This window comes from Pristiophorus japonicus, chromosome 7, assembly GCF_044704955.1.
Source record: "Pristiophorus japonicus isolate sPriJap1 chromosome 7, sPriJap1.hap1, whole genome shotgun sequence".
Lineage (NCBI taxonomy): Eukaryota > Metazoa > Chordata > Chondrichthyes > Pristiophoridae > Pristiophorus > Pristiophorus japonicus.
The window spans coordinates 238637744-238656178 of record NC_091983.1 but is presented as its reverse complement, the minus strand read 5'-3'; the positions used below and the strand labels follow the sequence as shown (position 1 = coordinate 238656178).

The 18435-nt window shown below is 48.6% G+C and overlaps 1 protein-coding gene across 1 annotated transcript in view; it reads left to right on the top strand.

The window, feature by feature from the left end:
* Positions 1–10945, top strand: part of LOC139266965 (netrin-G1-like) — a 28990-nt gene extending 18045 nt beyond the window's left edge. The window contains exons 3-7 of the mRNA XM_070884605.1: positions 1593–1769; positions 2836–2855; positions 6508–6675; positions 8628–8762; positions 10716–10945. Coding sequence (XP_070740706.1) covers positions 1593–1769; positions 2836–2855; positions 6508–6675; positions 8628–8762; positions 10716–10945 — 730 coding nt within the window. The remainder of the gene's footprint in view (positions 1–1592; positions 1770–2835; positions 2856–6507; positions 6676–8627; positions 8763–10715) is intronic.
* Positions 10946–18435: the final 7490 nt, after the last annotated feature.

Below are 18435 nucleotides of genomic sequence, written 5' to 3'. Positions count from 1 at the left end.
TCTGATCAGGATTCAGAGAGTGAGAGGATCACACAACAGAGGGGGAGGCCATTCAGACCATCGGGCCTGTGCCGGTCTTTGAAAGAGATATCCAATTAGTCCCACTCCCTGCTCTTTCCCCATAGCCCTGCAAATCTTGCCCTTGAAGTATTTATCCAATTCCCTTCTGAAAGTTACGATTAAATCTGCTCCCACCGCCCTTTCAGGCATCACATTCCAGATCACAACAACTCGCTGCGTAAATAAACTCTCCTCATCTCCCCTCTGAGTCTTTTACCAATTACCTTCAACCTGTGACCTCTGGTCCCTGACCCTCCTGACACTGGAAACAGTTGCTCCCCATTTACTTGATCCAAGCCCTTCCTGATTTGAGGAATGATTGTGACTGAAGGCTTCCTTCGTGTTGGATCTATATTCAGTCTGGGTTGGTGAGTTCCCATTCTCATATTACACAATCTCCAGGGCTCGGAGCCATTCCCTCATTATTCCACACTCAGCTTCTGGGAGGCTTGATCCAGCTTTTAGCCGAGGACAATCTTCAGACACTAATTGGAGAACAGGAGCAGTAAAATGTTTACACTGCCGTTAGTGTGACTCCAAGGAACTGTCTGGGCATCTGCTTAGTTCAGCAAACAGTGCCCAGAACTGACAATTTGCTGAATGTGCAACGTACAATCTGCGGATTGTGAAGCTTCACCGTCGCAGTGAGTTAAACAGCGGCTCGATGCTGTTAGCACAGAGTCACCGAGACCAGCGTTCTCACGCTTCACGGTACAGAGACCGTCACAGCACTTTGGGCCTTTTCAAATCGCATTTACTGAACCACAACAACAACAAAATCTCATCCTTGTCTAAAAATCCCTCCATGGCCTCTCCCCCTCCCGATCTCTGTAACCACCTCCCACCCTACAGCCCTCCGAGATCTCTGCTCTCCTCCAACACCAGGAACAGCCCTCCGAGATCTCTGCTCTCCTCCACCACAGGCCTCTTGTCCATCCCCCACTCCCTTCGCCCCACCATTGTTGGCCATGCCTTCAGCTGCCTGGGCCCTGAGCTCTAGAATTCCCTCCCTGAACATCTCCCTCTCTACCTCTCTCTCCTCCTTTAAGACGCTCCTAAAACCGACCTCTTAGACTAAGCTTTTGGTCACCTGTCCAAATATCTCCTTATGTCGCTCGTGTCAGTTTATCTGATTTATGCTCCTGTGAAGCACCTTGGGACGTTTTACTAGTTAAAGGCGCTTTATAAATGCAAGTTGTTGTTGCAGTTGCAGGTGTTGTTGTAAAGAAATAACTTGTGAAAGGCACTCTATAAATGCAAGCTCTTCCTTTGAGGGGCCTGGAAGGCCTGAGCTGATCAGAAACTCTCTCCTAACGTGTTCTTGTTGCTGCCCAGAATCTGATCGTCAATCAGCGGAAACACACCCAGAAACTGACCCGCCGCCTGTGTTGAAAGGCAATAAGTGGGAGAAAAATGTTGCTGTTTGCAGAGCGAAGCTGGGAAAGGGAGAGCGGACTCGCGGATCGGCCAGTCCCCAGTCTAACCCGGCTGCTCAGCTTATTTGAAACCAGCTTGCTGTTGTTTTTTGCCAGGTGTAAGTGCAATCTTCACGCCAACAACTGTATCTGGGAGAAGGGGAAGCTGAGTTGCGAGTGTGAGCACAACACGACGGGGCCGGACTGCGGGAGATGCAAGAAAGGCTTTCAAGGCCGAGCGTGGAGAGCGGGCTCGTACCTCCCAATCCCCAAAGGGACGGCCAATGTCTGTGAGTAACCAGAGCTGCTCCAGCCCGGCTCAGTGCCGGCACCAGATTCCCTTCACATTTCATTCTCAGCCCAACTCCCGGCAACGCACCGACTCCAAAATACAACCCACCCATCTTTGTCATTGTGTTCATGTGGGAACAGAGACTCACAGCGGGAGATTGGACAGAGCCAGGGACAGAGATAGGGTCCGTGCCCACAGCTCCACACTGAGAGGGGCGGGGGGGGGGTGGAGAGAGAGAGAGGGAGAGGGGAGAGAGAGAGAGCAGGGCAGAGGGAGGGAGCGAAAAAGGGGGGAGAGAAAGAGAGACGGAGGGAGAGAGAGAGGGGTGTGTAGACAGAGAAAGAGAGAAATAAAGAATGAAAGAGAACAAACAAAAAGTTAGAAAGTGGGAAATAGAGAATGTGAGAAAGAGGGAGAGAGAGAAGCAGAGTAAGTAACTGAGAATGAGAGATGGAAAGTAAGGGAGAAGTAAAGAGAGAAAAGGAAAGTGAGAAAGAGAATGGAAGAAATCTAGAAAAGGAAATAAAAATGAAAGAAAGATTATCCAATTAGTCCCACTCCCCACTCTTTCCCCATGGACCTGCAAATGTTGCCTTTTCAAGTATTTATCCTACTCCCTTTTGAAAGTTATGATTGAATCTGCTCCCACCGCCCTTTCAGGCAGCGCATTCCAGATCACAACAACTCGCTGCGTAAAAATAATCCTCATCTCCCTCTGGGTCTTTGGCCAATCATCTTCAATCTGTGTCCTTCAGTTACCCATCCTCCTGCCCCTGCAAACAGTTTCTCCTTATTCACTCCATCAAAACCCTTCCTCATTTTGAAGCCCTCTGTCAATATAATGTCGGGGTCAGTGAGCGAGGGGGATCGCTGGCTTTATGTAGAGGGTGAGGTTATAATAGCAGTGGTTGAATTTGCTGAAACCTCACTCCGGACACCCACACATACAGAGCCAGCAGTGAGGTGCAGACTGATGTGAGAATGGAATGTTCACAGCTGGATGAACATCTGGGGAACAGCTGGGGAAGGTGAGAGGAGAATAAGCCTCTGTGTAATCAATATCTGAAGCAGATCAGGAAGTGAAGGTTGTGAGGGACATCTGTGGCCTGCTGTGTGTGGAATGTCCAGAGATCAATATCCAGATAGTGAGCTGACTGGGCAATGGGGAAGGGGTGTGTGTGACCACTGATGGCCTTACGTATTAACCCTGCGTACTTACACACTAATCGCACGTAGTGGGAGCGTCCCCACGTACTACTCTCACACTCACCTTCCGGGAGCACTTTAGCAACTCCACCTGGTCTCACACAGGGCTGGTGTGAGCTCTCAGAGGATGCAGCACGCAAATCCCCCATCAGTTCCTTGTTCGTGAGTTTGACTGACATCGATCTGATGAACACTCCGTGTGATGGGTTGTGTTAATGTGTTTATCGATAAAGATTGTTAATCAGACGTCTCTATAATTCTGTTTCCGTTTCCCTCTCCAGGCCTCCCTGACCCCGTGGCGAGTGGCCGTAAGTAGGACCTATGCTCTCTGACCTGTGACCTGCTGACCCAGAGCCCATTTCTGTATCGGGAATGATCCGCTTCCCTCAAACCTCCCTCATCACTCACTGAGCGAGGAACAGGTGTAGGTGTGAGCAGAGGCCGAGTGTGAGCGGGGGCTGGGTATGAGCAGGGGCTGAGTGTGAGCAGGTGAAGGTGTGAACAGGTGAAGGTGTGAGGAGGTGTATGTGTGAGCAGGGCTGGGATCAGGAGTCTGCTTGTCCGTGCATCTATGGAGTAAAGTATAATCTCCTCGAGCGGTGCAGCAGATATGAAGCAGGGAAGATGTAATATATATAACCCACATCTCAGCTGAGATGAAAATGCTTCTTAACACTGTCTCAGTGAGAATGTTCAGTGAGAAGTGGAGGGAAGATTTGTAGAAAGCCATATGGTGGCTGAGGCCGAGATCAATGGGGACCTGTTGTAATCCCGTTATCCCAGATACAGGAATGGGAACTGGGTGAGTGTCTCGGCCTCAATCTGTTCCCCTTTGTTCCTGGATCTTACATCAACTTGTTCCCATTTATTTAACCCTTCGCATGCTGTCCATGTCATTCCAAACCATCCACCATATCGCAACCCCGAACCAACACCCAGACTGACCAGGAGCAGAGTGACCATAACTCCCCATACTGACTGGGAGTGAACATAACTCCCCACACTGACCGGGAGTGACCATAACTCCCCACACTGACCGGGAGTGACCATAACTCTCCACACTGACCGGGAGTGACCATAACTCCCCACACTGACTGGGAGTGACCATAACTCCCCACACTGACCAGGAGCAGAGTGACCATAACACCCCACACTGACCGGGAGCGACCAAAACTCTCCACACTGACCGGGAGCGACCATAACTCCCCACACTGACTGGGAGTGACCATAACTCCCCATACTGAAAGGGAGTGACCATAACTCTCCACACTGACCGGAAGTGACCATAACCCACCACACTGACCGAGAGTGACCATAACTCCCCACACTGACTGGGAGTGAACATAACTCTCCATACTGACCAAGAGTGACCATAACTCTCCACACTGACCAGGAGTGACCATAACCCACCACACTGACCGGGAGTGACCATAACCCACCACACTGACCGGGAGTGACCATAACCCACCACACTGACCGGGAGTGACCATAACCCACCACACTGACCGGGAGTGACCATAACTCTCCACACTGACCGAGAGTGACCATAACTCTCCACACTGACCAGGAGTGACCATAACCCACCACACTTACTGGGAGTGACCATAACTCTCCACACTGACCGGGAGTGACCATAACTCCCCACACTGACCGGGAGTGACCATAACTCCCCACACTGACCGGGAGTGACCATAACTCCCCACACTGACCGGGAGTGACCATAACCCACCACACTGACCGAGACTGGGGGTCTATGAAACGTTACACTTTGACCCCAAACCTGCTCCTTTCCTGCCCAGGTACAGCCAGAACCGATACTCAAAACCTTCATCACCGACACAAACTGAACTAAAGACAAACTAGTTCTAATATCTGGCGATGAATCTCCATTTTCTGCTGAATTATTGAGTGAGTTGTGGCTGGATTCAGTTACACTGAATAATAACAGGGAGACTCCATCACATCCGGCATTACACAGTTTGCCTTTCAAACCCTCAACCCACTCGAATGTACCGAAATCCCACAATAACAGCCTGTCACGGCCTCACCCCATTTAATCATCTCTCCGCGGACCAGATTCCCACTAATTATCCATCGATCCACTTCGAGCGACAGCCCGGGCAGTGAGTAGACCCGGGGGAGTGATTGATTGATCCGACATTGGTTCCCGGTCCAGCAACGCCTCCAATTTATAATTCTCATCCTCGCGTTCAAATCCCTCCATGGCCCCACCCTCCCTATCTCAGTCAACCCTTCCCACCCTACACCCCTCCCTCTCAGTAAACACTCCCACCCTGCAGCCCTCCCTATCTCAATAAATCCCTCTCACCCTACACCCCTCCCTATCTCTATAACCTCCCTCCAGCCCTACACCCCTCCCTATCTAGTAACCCCCTCCCATCCTACAACCCTCCCTATCTCTATAACCCCCTCCCACCCTACAACCCTCCCTATCTCTGTAACCTCCTCCATCCCTAACGCCTTCCCAAGCCTCCAGCTGCCTGGGCCCGAAGCTCTGGAATTCCCTCCCTAAACCTCTCCACACCACCTCTCTCTGCTCCTTTAAGAATCTCCTTAAAACCTATCACTTTGACCGAGCTTTTGGTCACCTGTCCTAATATCTCCTCCCGAGTCTCGGTGTGAGTTTCTGTCTGATTGGCGGTGTAGCGGAGATGGAAATGTCTGTTTGCTTGTCTCTCGGACACTCCTGCCATCCCGGACAGTGTCCACTCGATGTGTGTGCACACAGTACAGATGTTCTCCAGCTGGGATTAATAATTGCTGATTTCTCCTGACACATGCAGCTGACCCAAAGCTCAGTCGCACACGGCCAAGAATCTCATCACTAGAGGTCACGACCCCAGAGCAAGGTAGGAACTCTCAAACACCGCGACTGGCTCAGAGCACAGCAGAAAGCAAGGATTTGCATTTATATATTGTTCCTTCAGGACTGCCCCTCCGGCAGGGCAATAATCCCTCAGTACTGCCCCTCAAACAGTGCAGTACTCCCTCAGTTCTGCCCCTCTGGCAGTGCAGCATTCCCTTAGTACAGCCCCCCCCACAGTGCAGCACTCCTTCAGTACTGCCCCTACAACAGTGCAGTGCTCCCTCGGAACTGCCCCTCCGACACTGCAGCGCTCCCTCAGTACTGCACTGGGAGCGTCAGTCTGGATTATGGGCTCAAATCTCTGGAATGGGACTTGAACCGATGAGCTTCGGACTCAGAGGCGCGCGTGCTGCCAACTGAACCACTGTTGAAAGGCCCCTAACTTGGCAGTGCTGTGTAAAACCCGGCACAGACTCTATAAACCTGGGATTGGGACCATCCATTGCCATCTGCCTGATTCAATGCAAACCGTAACTAGCCAGGAGTCTGATGTTTTCCCCTCACTGCTAAAAGCCTCAGTGTTCCCTCCCTCCCTCCCTCCCATTCCAGCCATTTCCTCCCCACCTCTCATTCCTGCAGCATGTGACCCTCTCACAGTCTGCAAACTGTCTGTGTCCCGTCTACACTCTCTGTCTTTTCCCTGCAAGCCTGCGAATGCTTCGGCCATTCGAACCGGTGCAGTTACCTCGAGCTGCTCACCACCACCATTTGCGTGAGCTGTAAGCACAACACTAGAGGCCGACACTGCCAGTTATGTCGGCTGGGCTACCACCGAAACCCTTCAGCACAGCTGGACCACCACAACGTTTGCCTAGGTCAGTTCCTGTTACAATCTCTGCTCTCTCCTTCTTTCACCCTTCTGCTTTCAGCCCAAAACAAGATAAAGAAACAAAGAAAATACCTTCGATAGGGCTGAGCAAAGCGCGTCGGAAATCAGCTCCTCTTTCCCCAGTGACCAGCCTCAATCCAACCTTTCCCCAGTGACTAGACCCTGACCCAACCTTTCCCCAGTGACCAGCCTCAATCCAACCTTTCCCCAGTGACTAGACCCCGACCCAACCTTTCCCCAGTGACTAGACCCCAACCCAACCTTTCCCCAGCGACTAGACCCCGACCCAATCTTTCCCCAGTGACCAGCCTCAATCCAACCTTTCCCCAGCGACCAGGCCCCGACCCAATCTTTCCCCAGTGACTAGACCCCAACCCAACCTTTCCCCAGCGACTAGGCCCCGACCCAACCTTTCCCCAGTGACTAGGCCCCAACCCAACCTTTCCCCAGTGTCTAGGCCCCAACCCAACCTTTCCCCAGTGACTAGGCCCCAACCCAACCTTTCCCCAGTGACTAGGCCCCAACCCAACCTTTCCCCAGTGACCAGGCCCCAACCCAACCTTTCCCCAGTGACTAGACCCCAACCCAACCTTTCTCCAGTAACCAGGCCCCGACCCAACCTTTCTCCAGCGACCAGGCCCCGACCCAACCTTTCCCCAGTGACTAGGCCCCAACCCAACCTTTCCCCAGTGACTCGGCCCTGAACCAACCTTTTCCCAGCAACTCGGCCTCAACCCACCCTTTCCCCAGCAATGAGGCCCTGATCCAACCCATCAATGAGGGTTTGGTGTAGGCTTTCCCTAGCGATGAGGCCTGGCCAAGGCTTTCCGTAGCGATGAGGCCTGTCCCAGGCTTTGTTGAGTTATAGCGAAAGCTCTGTGTTTTGACGATATACTCATCGTCTCCCTGTCTCCATTGTTTTTCAGGAATTTGTATGTTGTTTGTACTCTCAGTAAACGACCATCCTGCATTGTAGCAGCGTCGCTTCCCTCTGCTCAATGTTACCCCTCCCCCCCAGTGTCCACCAACAATCCTCTCTCTCCATTTCCTCATCTCCTCCCATTCTCCACACACAAAATTACACAGAATGTGCAGCACTGAAACAGGCCATTCGGCCCAACCGCTCCATGCCGGTGTTTATGCTCCACACGAGCCTCCTTCCACACCTCTTCATCTCACCCAATCAGCATATCCTTCTATTCCTTTTGCCCTCATGTGTTTATCTCGCTTCCCCTTAAATGCATCGATACTATTCGCCTCAATCACTCCCTGTGGTAGTGAGTTCCATTCTCTGGATAAAGAAGTTTCTCCTCCATTCCCTATCGGATTTATTAGTGACTAGCTTATATTTTTGACCCAAGTTTTTGACTCCCTACAAGTGGAATCATCTTCTCTACGTCCACCCTATCAAACCTCTTCACAATTTTAAAGACCTCGATCAGGTCACCCCTCAGTCTTCTCTTTCCCAGCAAAGAGCCCCAGCCTGGTCAGCCTTTCCTGATAGGTACAACATCTCAGTTCTGGTATCATCCTTGTAAATCTACTTTGTACCTTCTCCAGTGCCTCTATGTCCTTTTTATAATACGGAGACCAGAACTGTGCACAGTGCTCCAAGTGCGGTCTAACCAAGGTTCGATACAAGTTTAACATCACTTCTGTGCTTGTGCATTCTATCCTCTATTGATGAACCTGGCTTGTTTTTTCTGGCCTTGTTAACCTGCGTTAATTCTGTGCAGTTGCCCCAGGGAGTGGAACACGGGCCGTGTGCAGTCAGTGTGTGGAGGATTGAAGCTGTTTGTAAAGTGTTGGAGACTTGTTTCACCCCCACAGTCTGAGCCTCCCTTGTCCCGGCTCGCACTCATTCCTGTCGCTGAGATTGTGTCGCTGTGTTTATTGGGAACAGCCGTGTGCAGTGTGTGTGTTGTCTTGTTTCTGCAGACTGTGAGTGTCACCCTGATGGCTCGCTCCACCATCGCTGTAATGACACGGGATATTGTGACTGTAAGGAGGGGGCGACAGGGCCCAAGTGTGAGAGGTGCCTGCCCGGATATTACTGGCACAGGGGCTGTCGAGGTAAGTAACCTTTCCAGCACCAGCCCCTCCCCTCACTCCGCCCCGGCTTCTGGGTGTCAGGGTCAGCAGAGTATCCGATAGCAGAGGTAACGTGGGGGGAAACACAGAGGCTTTTAGTGAGTGAATCCCCCTGGACTCTCCCATCACCTGCCACACAATTAGTGGCACAGCTCCTCGCAAAGGGAGGCCTGGAGTTCAGTGAGGGCGGGTCATAGAATCAGACAGCACAGAAGGAGGCCATTCGGCCCATCGGGCCTGTGCTGGCTCTTTGAAAGAGCGATCCAATTACTCCCACTCCCTGCTCTTTCCCAATAGACCTGCACATCTTTCCTTTTCAAATATTTATCCAATTCCCTTTTGAAAGTTACGATTGAATCTGCTCTCACCGCCCTTTCAGGCAGCGCATTCCAGATCACAACAACTCGCTGCATAAATAAACTCTTCCCATCTCCCCTCTGGTCCTTTGCCAGTTACCTTCAACCTGTGACCTCTGGTCCCTGACCCTCCTGCTCCTGGAAACATCTTCTACTTATTTATTCGATCAAAAACCTTTCACAATTGTGAACACCACTATTAAATCTCCCTTTAACCTTCTCTGCTCGAAGGAGAAGAATCCCAGCTTTTCCAGTCTCTCCACATAACTGAAGTCCCACATCCCCAGTATCATTCCTGTAAATCTTCTCTGCTCCCTCTCTAAGGCCTTGACATCCTTCCTAATGTGCCCAGAATTAGACAGAATAATTGGACACAGAATTTAATCCTCAGTCTCTGCCTCAATATTTAATCCCATCCTAACTTGCACCAAGTCCCGTTCACCCATCCCCCCTGTGCTCGCTGATCCTCATTGGCTCCCAGTCTGGCAATGCCTCAAATTTAAAATTATCATGTTTGTGTTCAAATCCTTCCATGGCCTCATACCTACCTATCTCTGTAACCTCCCTCCAGCCCTACACCCCTCCCTATCTCTGTAACCCCCTCCAGCCCGACACCCCTCCCTATCTCTGTAACCTGCTCCAACCCTACACCCCTCCCTATCTCTGTAACCCCCCCTCCAGCTCTACACCCCTCCCTATCTCTGTAACCTCCTCCAGCCCTACATCCCTCCCTATCTCTGTAATCCCCTCCAGCCCTACACCCCTCCCTATCTCTGTAACCCCCTCCAGCCCCACATCCTTCCCTATCTCTGTAACCCCCTCCAGCCCTACACCCCTCCCTATTTCTGTAACCTCCTCCAGCCCGACACCCTTCCCTATCTCTGTAACCCCTTGCAGCCCTACACCCCTCCCTATCTCTGTAACCTGCTCCAGCCCTACACCCCTCCCTATCTCTGTAACCCCCTCCAGCTCTACACCCCTCCCTATCTCTGTTACCTCCTCCAGCCCTACACCCCTCCCTATCTCTGTAACCCCCTCCAGCCCTACACTTCTCCCTATCTCTGTAACCCCCTCCAGCCCTACATCCCTCCCTATCTCTGTAACCCCCTCCAGCCTTACACCCCTCCCTATCTCTGTAACCCCCTCCAGCCTTACACCCCTCCCTATCTCTGTAACCCCCTCCAGCTGCATAACCCTCCACGATCTCTGTGCTCCTCCAGTTCTGTCCTCTTGCATATCCCCAACTCTAATCGCTCAACCATTGGGGGCCGTGCCTTCAGCTGCCTGGGCCCGAAGCTCTGGATTTCACTCCATAAACCTCTCCACCTCTCGCTCCTCCTACAAGACAATCCTTAAACCCGACTTCTTGGGCCAAGCTTTTGGTCCCCTGTCCTAATATCTCCTTTTGTGTCTCGGTGTTAAATTTTGTCTGATAACCTGTGAAGCACCTTGGGACATTTTAGTACATTTAAGATGCTATATAAATGCAAGTTGTTGTAAAAGTGAGAGAGAGTTGGAACAATCTGTAACGTGGGAGAGTTTCTATGACCTGACCTTTCTTTTCTCTGACCTCTTGCAGCGGGCGTGTGTGATAACTTTCTGACACGGTGTGAGAACGGAGGAGTGTGTGAGGACAATGGGAGGTGTGTGTGCCCCACTCCCTACACCGGGCTCCTGTGTGAGAAAGGCCAGTGTGGGGAGGAAGTGGGAGGGTGTGTCTCCCAATCCCCGCGGGACCCCACCTTACACCGGGTGCTGCTGTCGCTGACTGCGCTGCTAACCACCGCTAACGGCCGCCTGCCGCTCTGACCGGCTTCCAGCGCCATGGCCGCTCACGGGAAGGTGCGAAGAGCGCAGGAGAATCCAGCGTTTACTGCGTCGCCGGTAAAACACGCTCCCCTCACTCGCTCCCACCCCTGGGAAAGGCAAAGTGGAACCGAGGCCGGAGCCCACCCAGCCCGACTGGATGTGAGAGGCCGGAAGGAATGGGCAGTCAGTGGGGACTGGACTCTCGGACTCCCCGCGGGGCCCAGGCAGCTGCTAATATTCATTCTGTAATCGCCAGCCGCTCGGCCCATGTCCAGCTTTGGGACAAAGAAAGAAAGAAAGGACTTGCATTTCTACATCGCCTTTCACCCTCTCAGGATGGCCCAAAGCACCTAACAGACAATGAAGGACTTTCTCAACAAACAGCAATGTGATAATGACCAGACAACCTGTTTTCGTGATGTTGGTCAAGGGATAAATATTGGCCAGGACACCGGGGATAATTCACCCGCTCTTCTTCAAAATCTTGAAATGGGATCTTTTACACCCACCTGAGAGGGCAGACGGAGCCTCGGTTTAATGTTTCATCCTAAAGATGGTACCTCCGATAGTGCAGCACTCACTCATACTTGTTAATGTTTTGTCTATAATGCACTTATAAATGACTCCACAAGGCAATGTGTTGTACTCAAACTGTAGTGACCTTGGTCCTTTATTTGTAACTCTAGAGTCAGGCACAAGCTTGGTGGGCAGCCTTTTATACTGGGCCTTGCACACCTATGCAGGTGACCCTCAGTTCTCCCACCGCAGTGCCCTCTGGTGGACAGCCTCTGCCACAGGAGCAGGAAACCCCGGTCTCCACCAGTTGCACCCTCTGGTGGCGCCAGCATAGTTTATACACAGTATAAACCTTATTGCTGGTACATCAGTTAACAAGTCTCCATCTTATGTAACTATACAGTGACTACACAGAGAGTATATCTATGGTCTGCATATATAACAGTTACACTCCATCACTCTCAGTCCATCCACTCCCTCCTTTCCTCACTCCCTCCCTCACTCCATTTGGCAGTGCAGCACTCCCTCAGTACTGCCCCCTCTGACAGTGCATGGATGAGATGACATCACTCACTCGGTACTGCACTGGGAGTATCTGCCTGGATTATGGGCTCAATTCTTTTGGGGCCAACTTGAACCCACGACCTTCTGACTCAGAGGTGAAGTGCTGCCACTGAACCACAGCTCATACCTAAAGTTCAACTTTCCTTTAAAAAAAACTCTGAAATTTCTCCGAACCTGTTTCTCATCGACTGTCAGGAAGAAACCTGAGCAAACAATGATATCAACAGACTTCCTCAATGAAATATTTACTGCCTCTGTTGACAGGATGTCGAATGAGAGTTAAAACAAGTTGAAATATACAGGTTGGAAAGATCAATAATTCAAAGATGTGTTTCTTATTTCTGACTGAAGTCAGCTGAAATATAAATCTCAGGCACGGACACACGGGACAGGGAGAGTCTGTGGAAAGTATTTGGGTTTCTGTATGTTCACTTTCCAGCAACCTTTTTATCAGTGTCGATGTTTATTTGTAAACTTCTCACTTCTTCCTCCTTCATTGTTACAACCATTCCATCTTCCCTTTCCCTCCCTCTCACTGCCCAACATTGACTGGATGGGAGGGTGGGCTTGTAACTCCCTCCCAGGTCTCTGACACAGCTGCTGCAACATCTGGGGAAGGGCCTTAGACTCAAACACCAACAACCTTGCAAGAAAGACCTTGCCTTGATATAAATGGTGCTCAGGAGATAGAAAGTCCTTGAATATAGAAATATTTCTCGAACCTCCAATTGGGATTTAAACTAATGGAGGGTGGATGGGAGATTTCAGGAAAGAGTAAATTTAAAAGCAGCAAGAGAAATGTCAAGGCACTGGAGCAGAATAGAGTTTTGGGTAAAAATAAGCAGACTGGGTCAGGAAGAGACGGAGAAAGTAACAAAGTTAATAAGGCATCAGTGACTAAGGTGACATCAGGGAAGAATATAAATAAGTCAAAGCTAAAGGCACTATATCTGAATGCGTGAAGCATTCACCATAAAATAGATGAATTAATAGCGCAGATAGAAATTAATAGTTTTGAACTAATAGCCATTCCAGAGACGTGGTTGCAAAGTGGCGAAGGTTGGGAACTAAATATTACAGGATACTTACCTTTTAAAAGAGATAGGCAACATGGAAAAGGTGGAGGGGTAGCCCTGATAATAAAGGATGGGATAAAGACAGTCGAGAGAAAGGACCTTAGCTCCGAAAATCCAGAAATAGAATCAGTTTGATTGGAGCTAAGAAATAGCATGGGGCTGAAAACTTTGGTGGGAGTTGTTTTTTGGCCCCCGAACAGGAGTTGTAATGTAGGGCAGAGTATAAATCATGAGAATTTGGAAGCACATGTAATAAGGGTAATACAGTAATCATGGGGAACTTTAATCTACATATAGACTGGGCAAACCAAATTTTCAGTAATAGTGTAGAGGACAAATTCATGGAATGTATACAAAATATGTTGAGGAACCTACTGGAGAACAGGCTATTTTAGATCTAGTATTGTGCAATGAGGAAAGGTTCATTAATAAGCTGTAGTAAAGGGGCCTTTAGGGAAGAGTGACCCTAATGTGATAGAATTTTACATAAGTTTGAAAGTGATTTAGTTAAATCCGAAACTAGGGTCTTAAATCTAAATAAAGCAAACTACGTAAGTATGTGGGGTGAATTGGCTAAGTTGGAAATTACATTAAAAGGTATGATGGTGGACAGGCAATGGATAGCATTTAAAGAATTAATACATCATTTATAACAAAAATACATTCCTTTAAGGTACCAAAACCCCACAGGAAATATGGTTCAACCGTGGCTAATGAGAATAGTAAAAATAGTATTAGATCAAAGGAAGAGGCTTATAATGTTGCCATAAAAAGTAGCAAGCCAGAGGATTGGGAGGATTTTAGAATTTAGCAAAGGAAAACCAAGAAATTGATAAAGAAAGAGAAATTAGAATATGAGAGTACAAACAGACTAAAAGCTTCTATAGATATGTAAAATGGTATAGGTATAGAAACAGGAAAAAATTAGTGAAAGTAAATGTGACTCCCTGACAGGCTGAAATAGGAGATATTATAATGTGGAATATGGAAATAGCAGAGAAATTAAACAGATATTTTGTGTTTGTCTGTCTTCACCGAAGAAGACGCAAACAACTTAGCAGAAATAGTAGAGAATGAGGAACTGAAAGAAATTAATATTAGTCAAAAAATGGTACTGGAGAAATTAATGGCACTGAAAGCCTATAAATCCCCTGGACCTGATGGCCTACATCCTTGGGTTTTGAAAGAGGTGGCTATAGAAATAGTGGATGCATTGGTTATCATCTTCCAAAATTCTATAGATTATAGGATGGTTCCCGCAGATTGGAAGATAGCAAATGTAACCCCACTATTTAAGAAAGGAGGGAGAGAGAAAACTGGGAACTACAGTCCAGTTAGCCTGGCATCAGTTGCAGGGAGAATTCTAGAATCTATTATTAAGGGCACATAGAAAATAATAATAAGATTGGATTTATGAAAGGGCAATCTGTCTGTCTGTACAATACAAGGGACATAGGTTGAGAATACTAATCCTCAAATAATTAAATCTTGTTCACTCTTGTTAACTATCTATCATTTCTTGCAAATTAACGTAATTCCTTATGAAAATGACTGATCCAATCCCCCTCCAATATCTAATCCTTTCTGATATCACCATTATAAAAACCTGATCCTCTTTCCACAAATATGAAATCTCAGTAATAGGTTCAGTCTCGAAGGCCGCAATCTTTACTCTTTTGTCTCCTGTCTGAGCTCAGATGCTGCAATGTGGTTTCTGTTTCATTTCTCCTGGTATTTGTCAAAGAAAGATTTCTCCCCTCACTAAACTAATGATGTGCCTGAGATCAGACAGCTCCAGCATTCAAACCCAGCGACCTTTCCCCCATATCCACCTCACATCACAGCGGCTCCCACACTTTCTCATTTTACTCCTTGGGTTTTGCAGCTTGTGACCTCCTTCCACCAATCTCCCGTCATTAGAAAATGGTTACATTGATTTCTGTAACTGCAGGGAGCAGAGTTCAGGATTCCGCCACTCTCTAAATGTAAAAAGAAATCAGATTCTAATCGTGGGTTCAGTATCCAGGGTCAGTGTGAGCAAAGTATAAATCAGGACATTGCTGGCACAGGATAATAAGCAGCAATCATCCAAATCCCAACCCCAACCAGACCCCAAACCCCAATAATAATATAATATAATCCCTGAAAAGTCCACACCCATTAGTTCAAGGGTCAATCTGATGGTCACCACTCGGTCCAAGGGTCAGTCTGAGGTCACACTCGGTCCAAGGGTCAGTCTGACAGACACCACTCGGTCCAGGGATCAAGGGTCAGTCTGATGGACATCACTTGGCTCAGGGGTCAAGGGTCTGTGATGGACCCCAGGGTCAATCAAGTTGATTGGACCGGGAATTGTTGAAAGGAAAGTTGCTGTTATATCACAGTTTAATAACGGGAGTGAAATAAAATTGAAATCCAGAGACTAGAAGCAGGATGAGAATCTCAATAACCCATCAGATTGCAAACACTGAAATCTCTGCTCCTTTGTGTGTAGGAAGCACTTTATAGAATAATCCCAGGGTTTACAGAAATTAAACGGACATGATCCCTCCTCGGCCACATTTCTTTCTTCAATCTCCACACTGACCTCGTTTCCTCATTCGATGCATCAGCGAAAAAACAATTTCAACCAACAGCTCAGTGTCAGGCGTGGCTCAGTGGGCAGCACTCTCGCCTCTGGGTCAGAAGGTCGTGGGTTCAAATCTCACTCCAGAGACTCAAGCACAGAATCCAGGCTGACACTCCCAGTGCAGTACTGAGGGAGCGCTGCACTGTTGGAGGGTCAATACTGAGGGAGTGCTGCAATGTTGGAGGTGCAGTACTGAGGGAGTGCTGCACTGTCAGAGGTTCAGTACTGAGGGAGCGCTGCACTGTTGGAGGGTCAATACTGAGGGAGTGCTGCAATGTTGGAGGTGCAGTACTGAGGGAGTGCTGCACTGTCAGAGGTTCAGTACTGAGGGAGCGCTGCACTGTTGGAGGGTCAATACTGAGGGAGTGCTGCAGTGTCGGAGGCACAGTACTGAGGGAGTTTTGCATGGTTTATATCGCTCATTATACAGCACAGTGTGTGGGATATGCTGTCATTGGGAATAATTGTCTAGTACTTGGAATAATATAAATGAAAGATTTGTCATGGAATTCTGGGAAACAGTGAGGATTATCCGATGGTTAATGATTGTAATAAATCGAGGCCAACACACACTATAACTGAACGTTACTGCTGGAAATTCTCGATCTGCACCAGGCCATTACTGCGAGAGATGGGACTAGACCACTCAGTGAGAGCATTGAGCGAGACTTAACCTTGTCTTAATCCAGTAATTCTCTGTAATTTTATTGCCTGTGTAATGTTACTGATGTTCTCAGTATTGATATTGTGTTAACACAATCTGTAAGGGTTATGGGTCAGGTTATTGATACTATTAGCGCTCCCAGTAATACCAGGAGATCTGAGTATCAATATAATCACAGGAAGAGTCACAGAGAGCCCGCCCTCAACACACTGCCTCAATCCACGAGGCCAGGAGGCACTCACTGATTCCTGGAGAGTTTGGGCTCAATTCAGACCATCGTTAATTAACTCTGCGCTCTCTCACAATTAATTCTTCATTCATCACTATGGTAACAGTATCATGGGATGTATCAGAGGGGTACGGTTGGTGTAGTGGCCATCCTATAACATCATCAATTTGCATTTATATAGCACCTTTAATGTAGTAAAACGTCTCAAGGCACTTCACAGGAGCGTAAATCTGACAAAATATGACACCGAGCCACATAACGATATATTAGGGCAGGTGACCAAAAGCTTGGTCAAAGAGGTAGGTTTTAAGGAGCATCTTAAAGGAGGAGAGAGATAGAGAGATGGATTGGTTTCGGGAGGGAATTCCAGAGCTTCGGGCCCAGGCAGCTGAAGGCACGACCACCAATGGCAGGGTGATATAATTTAGAGATTCACAAGAGGCCAGAATTGGAGGAACACAGAGAGCTCAGAGGGTTGGAGGGTGGGAGGAGCTAACAGAAATAGGGAGGGGCAATGCCATGGAGGGATGTGAAAATAAGGATGAGAAGTTAACATTGAGGTGTTGCCAATGTAAGTCAGCGAGCATAGGTGTGATGGATGAACGGGACTTGGTGCGAGTTAGGGCTCGGGCAGCAGAGTTTTTGATGAGCTGTAGTTTACGGAGGGTGAAAGATGGAAGGCCGACCAGGGGAGCTTTGGAATAGTGGAGTCCAGAGATAACAAAGGCAAGGATGAGGGTTTCAGCAGCAGATGAGCTGAGTCAGGTGCGGAGACGGGTGATGTTACGGGGATGGATATAGACGGTCTTGGTGGGAAGGATTTGGGGTGGGAAGCTCAGCTCACGGTTAAACAGGATTCCAAGGGTGTGGACGGTCTGGTTCAGCCTCAGACAGTGGTCAGCGATGGGGTCGGTGGTCAGGGAATTGAGTTTGTGGTGGGGACTGAAGACAATGGCTCTGGGCTTCTCAATATGTAAAGGTCTTGTTTCAGTGTAAATTCTGTTCTCCAACAACGGACCTGGTGCTGGGATATTTACCACTCACACAAAATAACAATCGGAAAAATCCCAATGGATATTCAACAGAAATTATCCTTCACAAACCTTGTGAATATTTGCCGGTACTCTGCCAGTTTCTGAGCTAGACCTTTAACTCTTTCCCAGTTCACAGTGGGAATCCCGAGACAGACGGTCCCTGGGCTGTGAGTCTGTTCCAGCAAATTATCACATTGTTCACAATAATGATCCATGTACATCCCAACCTTGTTTCTGAAATGAACAAATGTGTGAAGCACAAAAAACAAAAGTAATATGTCCTTACTATACAGTATAAATGCACATGAGGCCCATACTTGAGAGAAGGTCACTCTGTGAACAGTAACTTTTATTAGCCAGCACTGACGTGATGAAGGTGGGTGGAGCTTCCCCTTTTGTACCTGAAAGTCCAGGTTAGGAGTGTTTCCCACAGGTTCACCACCTAGTGGTCAATGTTCTCACGGTGTACAACTTGGGTCAGTTTATCCATGGGTTACAATGGCAGTTGAATACATGACATCACCTCCCCCAAAGTCTTATTGGGATCACAGGTTAAGTCTCTCTTGTGGTTTATGCTCCCTTGCAGAGCACCTGAGTTGGGGCTCTGGTTGTTGGGCGCTGAACTGAGTGTCTGCTGTTTGTGGTGCCTCAGCCTGTTCAGTCACCGGTGGTGGAGTGAAGTCTACATCGTGTTCTTCCTCTGCTTCTTCTTTGGTATTGCTGAACCTCCTTTTTGTTTGATCCACGTGTTTGCGGCAGATTTGTCCATTGGTAAGTT